The sequence below is a fragment of the Perca fluviatilis genome, chromosome 12, assembly GCF_010015445.1.
Source record: "Perca fluviatilis chromosome 12, GENO_Pfluv_1.0, whole genome shotgun sequence".
NCBI lineage: Eukaryota > Metazoa > Chordata > Actinopteri > Perciformes > Percidae > Perca > Perca fluviatilis.
This window is the reverse complement of record NC_053123.1, coordinates 5,236,148-5,243,035: the sequence shown is the minus strand read 5'-3', so window position 1 is coordinate 5,243,035 and position 6,888 is coordinate 5,236,148. Positions and strand designations below refer to the sequence as shown.

At 40.8% G+C, this 6,888-nt stretch overlaps 1 protein-coding gene across 2 annotated transcripts in view; it reads right to left on the bottom strand.

The window, feature by feature from the left end:
- Window positions 1–163: 163 nt before the first annotated feature.
- Window positions 164–6,888, bottom strand: part of cnot9 (CCR4-NOT transcription complex subunit 9) — a 10,503-nt gene continuing 3,778 nt past the window's right edge. For both annotated transcript variants that reach the window (XM_039818826.1, XM_039818827.1), the window contains 5 exons: window positions 6,060–6,169; window positions 5,845–5,954; window positions 5,360–5,458; window positions 5,155–5,246; window positions 164–1,221 (listed from right to left, as the gene is read on the bottom strand). In XM_039818826.1, the coding sequence (XP_039674760.1) occupies window positions 1,053–1,221; window positions 5,155–5,246; window positions 5,360–5,458; window positions 5,845–5,954; window positions 6,060–6,169 (580 nt within the window). In that variant the 3' untranslated portion in view covers window positions 164–1,052. The remainder of the gene's footprint in view (window positions 1,222–5,154; window positions 5,247–5,359; window positions 5,459–5,844; window positions 5,955–6,059; window positions 6,170–6,888) is intronic.

Here is a 6,888-nt window from a genome sequence, read left to right as displayed (position 1 = left end):
TGAATTTGTTAAGCTAAGATTCAAAGATAGTTAAAACAACTGACAGAAAATTAACCAGCAACATATGTTCAAAATCAGCATTGCGCAGTCTTTCCAGTGAACAAGACTGAAAGCAATTCCTCCTACCAAATGTCAAAGGGACTATTAACTTCACTACTAACTATTCACTTTGAAAACAGTTTATTTCTAAAATATCTTAAACAAGACCAACTGCTGAGATTTCACTCTGGACAGAGATCATTTATGCATTACTGGGCCTCCACATACAAAGCCCTTAAACACAAAACTATAGAGAAATACATCCACTGTTTCACTAAACTGCTGTATATACTGTGAAATCAGATCACAGGAGCTTAGCAAAAAAAGGAGACACACCCAGTCATAAAGGTTTAAAAGTCTTATTTGAAATGCAAGAAAAAAAAAAAAAAAATTCCTACTTTGAAGTGGAATGTTACAGGAAATTACAGTGAGAAACAGGAAAAGCTAGAGCTGACCGATATTTTGGAAGCGCTGATATTAACAACCGACACAGACATCCAGATAGACATTGCCGTGTGGTTAACTGCAGCAATAAATGTTTTTGACCATTATTTTCTTATTTCAAGTCTTTTGCATTTCTCTGTTCAAAAAGGACTGTTTTTTTTGGATTGTTTTGATAGTGAAATCTTTTGTTTCAAACTTTAAAAATATCACACTCAAAAAAACTTTTCATTTTGGATCTTGCCAAAAACATTAACGTCATAAACAAATACCAGCCAATATTTCATTATTGGATTAAATTATTGTCAAATATCAGTTATCAGTATCGGCTTTGAAAATCTTCGATCAGTCTGGCTCTTTAAAAAACTATTTTTCAGTTGTGGAGTCGGGACTTTGTTTGTGGAAGTGACATACTGGCAGTAAAACTGGTGTAAATTATGTATCCAAAAGCAAATCTTCCTCTATTATGTCCTTCACTTTGTAGACAGTCTCAGCGCCGCATATGGCAAAATACAAAATCTAGGCAGTGATGAGAGTCTTTCTGTGTCAGCTGAAAACACAATCTGTCCTCATCACTGCGGAGCCAGTGGGATGCCTCTAGCGTCGGTGACTTGGCCCTCCTGCAGGTTCTTGACCAACTGTGCCAGCCAGCGCTTGGTGGTGGTGTCGTCCTTCAGCACCTGGGCAAAGGTGCTGTCTTTCAGCTGGTCTGGCAGACACTGACGCAGGGCCTCTCTGGCTCTGAGGAAGGAAATACCACATGTCACAAACCAATGTACTTTTGAGTCAACGCAACAGCTTCTTGTGTTGGTGGCTCCAACTGTAAACCTATAAAAGTCTGTACTTCTCTACCTACAGTATATCAAGATTACATACACATACTGTATGTGAAAGACTCATAAAGAGCTTATTCCTTAGGTAAAGGCTGCTATTTGTGGAAGGTTCTCCTGCTTATTATCATCAAAGACCAATCTATATTTCAAGTATTACTTCTTAACCTCTGCAATATGCTTTCTCGATATGCATTATTGATATTACTTAAAAGGGCAGTCTCACATCTCTCCATCTCTTGTGAAACCTCTGAAGATTTCACCCAGGGTTTCACTGACTTTGCTGGCTAATGAACCATGGGGAAAGAAAAAGAGCTGGCAAAGGATTTGCGAGAAAAGTTAGTTTAACTTGAGTTCAAGTCAAGTCTCAAGTCTTTGAGGGGCAAGTTCAAGTCAAGTCTCAAGTCTTTTGCCACAAGTCCAAGTCAAGTCAACACTGTATTGTTAAATCTTATGAATTCAAAGCATGTCCTGTAGCTACCATCCATACAGTACAGTATCAAAATCAGTTGTAGGATAACTTTATGGCGTCTACTTAACATATCCCTCTAGCCCTCGGACCTGGTGAAATATTAACCTATGTCTGTCACATCATATGGACACAACTATAAAGATACAATTTGCCTGTTCCCAGCATTAGCACAACACTTTGCAATGGTTAGCTTGTTACCTGCGACGATATATGCTAAATCTAACGTCTCTTTCACATTAGCGAGTGACTGACCTATCTGGGTGCGTTTTGAGATGCCTGATGAAGTTCGATGTTGTTGATCCGGCATCATTTATCTTGGTGCCAAACACCATGCCTGTAGCCATTTGCTTATATGCGAGTGCGCGCACATAAGGCATAACGCATGAGTTACGTTGCACATTATGGCAAAGGGCAGGGGACATGCTCGTCATACGTTTCCCCAATGTATATGCGCCAATAAAAGAAAATAGAAATACATGAATACATTCTAGATTTAAAAAGCAATAATTGCATGAAAACAGGTTGTTGACGAGTCTCCAAGCTCGAGTCAAGACTGAAGTCTTTCGGGTCGAGTCGCAAGTCAAGTCTGAAGTCTTTCGGGTCGAATCCGATTCAAGTCTGAAGTCCACTGTTAGTGCGACTTGAGTCTGAGTCTCAGACTTGAGTCCCCATCTCTGCTGGAGGCTTTTTGTCAAGAAGAATGGGCATCTCTACCGTCTGAGAAAGTAAGGTACTCATCGAGAACTATCGCAAAAGACTGCAAGCTGTCATTGACGCAAAAGTGGGCCATACACAATATTAAGATCTAAGGGTATGTAAACATTTGAACGGGGATCATCTCATTATTTTAATGATTGCACTATTCTGTAATGCTTTATAGTTTAATTTGAATCCCATTAAAAAAAAAGTAACATGTTTCGCCTATTAACTGGTGGTCTCTTAAAAGAATGATACACATTTTACAAATTCTTTCAGGGTATACATGAGGGGGGGGGGGAGGGTGTTCCAACCCTACCATGTGCTAGTCTGATTATCTAAAAGGAAATGCATGATTGATTAGTTAGAGAGATCCTGACACACCTCATCTATGATCAACTCAGTTACTAGATGACGGTCTAAACCAGGAGCATGCCACCATTGGCATGCAGTAGCTCAAACAACGGCACACAAGCAATAAGTGTGCAAGAGTTTTTTTGACATATTCCAATCCGCATGCCAAATGACCTCTTTTATAGCCATTGGCAGGAGCATGGCCTGTTATTTATGGTAGTTTGACTTTTTTCCCCATCCGCATCAGCGAAGACCCACCCTACTCTGCCTCGATTGGCTAGTACATGTTGCCTTCTTCACAGAATGCGCTGCAAAAGGAAAAAAATAACACTGCCTGAGCGGGCTCGGTACATGATGGCAGACTTAATGCTGATATGGCACACTGATTAACAAGAACATACAATAATAATAATAATAATAATAATAATAATAATAATAATAATGGAAAAGTTCAAAGAAATATTAAAAAATTGCTTCTAAGTCCTAACAGCAGCCAAAAGGGGTAAAAGTATCTGTTTTATAATGATTTAAAAAGGAGAAAGAAAGCTCACTTCAGCATCTGTAAGGCTGTAACCACCAAACATTTAGAAATTCATTGAAAATCAATTATATTAAGCAGTAAATTAATTTTTGGATCATTACCTAACAAACAATTAGTGCAAGCATTCAGTTCTGACCACAGGCTGACAAGCCATTTAACTGACAGCCACCACAATCTGTATTTTGGTAATGGCTCCTCCTAGTGGCAACTACTAATGATCAAATTCTTCAGTCATATTCTCTTCCCTGTTAAAAGTTGTACAGTCTCACACAAATCTAGCCTGGTCCTACCAGACTCTGGTACATTTCATTTGTACAGAGAGTCTGGCCACTCTCCATTGACAAGTGTTAACTTCCTTGAAGGCAGCTACTCTGTTGAAGTTTAAAACTATTGGATCTGCCATAACCAATGGCTAACTTTGGTCGTGACGTAGGTCATGAGCATGTGCAACAAGAGGGGAGACCATTAGCATTGCTAGCGTTCGCCTTAGCCAACTCCCTCATCACTAACGGACATACCTACAAACTCAGAAGGGCTGAAAAAGGTGACACATCACCCATCAGAAATCCGCGTTGCTATTCGGTCCGGTAGATAACGGTCGTTAAGACACCGGTGCCATATTAGCACAGACCCACGCCAAATAAAAACTCTTCGGATCTCGTGGATGACATTTTCCCATTCAAAACGGCGATTTTATTCCGGAGGATGATTGGGAAAAGTCTTGGGTGTCTTGGCATAAATGCCTAAATAGTCCAAATTGGAGGGAATTTGCCTGGAAGTTGAGAATGCGGTATTTCAAAACACACTTTGTTATATATGGCTATGACAAGAGGTCTAGCCCCCTGTGCTGGAGAGCGTGTGGAGTAATTGGGGATTTCTCACACATCTTCTGGGACTGCCCAAAATTACAAATATACTGGAAGGAGGTAATGAGGGTAATTGGGGAGATATTAGGGTTGAACATATTAGTTGAACCACAGAGATTAATTTTAGGGAACATGCATTTAAGAGGGTTGGGAGAAAACAAATTGTATATGCTCAGAGCTCTGGTGTTAGTAGTACACAAAATGATTACGAGAAACTGGCTTAAGCCCCACCCACCCACCCTAGACCAGTGGTCCCAAAGAGTTAAAGCTGTCAATTGTATGGAAAGTATAACCGCAAAACTACAATTCAGGATGGTTATTTATTTAGAGAGATGGTCGCCTGTCATACAGTATTTGACAGGAGATTAGTGTGTTGAATTGGGACCGGGGTCCTGCAATTAGGAAAGCATACTCTCACTTCCTGTGTGTTCGTAGTAGCATGCCGATTATTGGGTATAAGTCCATGTCAAAGCTACCTGTTTCTGTACCACGTTGTGTGAGATGTCTTGTCAAGGATCTTGTTTTAAAGTTGTCACCGAAAAGCGACTTTGCAGGTATGTAACGGAGAGAGCTGGAAAATCTAACTTTTCCCGAACCCCGTGGGGAGGAGGGCCAGAACATTATGGCCACCAAAAACTCAGCAAAGAGTGTTCTTGCTCGGGCTTTAACTTCTGGATATTCGGCAGCGTTGCCACAATGGACCGAATGGCTACCACTTCATCGTTCTCAGCCACTCCCTCTGTTCGCTGATTGGATCGCCAAATATTTGGCTGGAGAAAACCCAAGAATATACCGCAAACCTAGACGGAGTACTGAAGGAAAATGAAAATTGAGCGGAAGTACGTAGGAGGGCGGAGCCAAGCTAACACAAATCACCATTCAATCAAGACCCAACGTTAAAACAGGCTGCTCTACCTGAGATTGTCCGAGAGGCGAAGGTAGCAGCGAACAACATGCTTCAACAGGCGAGCTGATGGTTCTTTAGAGAGCTGGAGCACCATTTTGCCCTGCAAAGAAAAACATCAAAATTATATTGTGAAAATCAATGCCAAGTGTCACACTGTGCAGATTCGGAATGTAAACTCAATCAAATTCAAAAGGTTTCTCAAAGAACACTTACAAGAATCATGGCCACATGGGAGAAACGTTCATACGTCTGACATATATAGGCCAGCCCTGTGTCATCCAGCAAGATCTTCTGCAGTATGAAAGTAGCAACCTTTCAAACAAAATGAACAGAATAGTGAGGCGTTAGCAGATGTTAGAGTCCCATTATGCACCAAAACTGCCAAAAAATATACAATTTATTTTTCTATAACTTGAAAGTAAAAAATAAATAAATAAATAAAAAGACAATTCATCTTGCACTACAGCAGTTTTATGGGCTCATAATTCTAAAAGACTAGCAGCAGGAGCTTGTACAATAAAAACAAAAGGAAACACTTTGGGCAGTTAAACAGTCCTCTCTTAACAGTAGCTAAAAGGAGATAATGTAGGGGTTGGACACAGGTTCCAACCACCTATTACTGTATGCCAAAGGTCAAGTTAGGGAATACGTATGTCAGTTAGAGGACCGTTTGAAAAGCAACTGGAACAGTTCAGTACCGTCTTGGAGAGCTCACTCCCTGATTCCATGATGCGGAGACACAGCGGGATGATTTCAGTGGTGAGGAGGAAGTTAATCACTTCTTGTTCATCGGTTTTGACCAAGGCACCTGCAGTAAACACAGAATGACGCTTGAGGAGAGGGATGAAGACAGTTTTGTGGACACAACCACCAATCTAGAAATAAAACAGGACTAAGCGGGAGTAAAGTTTACCTATGACTCCGAGGCTGGTAAGTCGCAGGTACTCAAACGGACGTGTTTTGCTCACAGTGTGCAGGAAAGGGTAAAGGAAAAGAGGGATGTGAGCAGCAAGAAAAGCTGACCTGGTAAGGAACAAAGACGTAAAAGCATTTTAATCACTATTACCAGACTTTCATACACAATCAGACGAAAGCTACAAGGTCACCTTTATACCTTCATGGATTATACTGACAAGAGAGACAAAAATAAACCCCTACATTACAGGGATTAAAGCCTCAATTCTCTGATGCAAGACACATTCTTGCGTAAATACAAAAAGACAATCAGGTGTCATATATGATAAAGATGTCAGTTCTGGGGCATTAAGTGGGGTTGTATGAGCTACTTCTCCATAGTCAGTGTGTTAGCTACAGTAGATGGCGGTCAGCACACCCCCAGTTTGGAGAAGCAGGCAGGAGGACAGGCACAGAAGCTGAGCAATGTACTGCTGTGGACAGGGGCAGCAGCAAAAACATATATTTTAGCCACTTTTAAAAAACACGATATTGGTTTAGGTTAACGCTATATTTATTTAGAATCACCACTTTACCTTGCCGTCATACAGCCCTCTCTTTTCCACAAAAGTTTCCCCACTGTCTTTTCCGGCCTGTTCAGTCACACTGTGCAAAGTTTCTTCTGTATTCTTTGGCCTCTTTCGTCTCCAAAGTGATCGGCATTTCGTCGTAGCGGTCATAATCACTCATTTATATTTTCTTGTATTTGTTTACTACATTAACCACTGAAAGACTGACCTAAACAGCTGATCTGTGGCGCAATACAGTGTGCAGCACAGTTGTTCTTA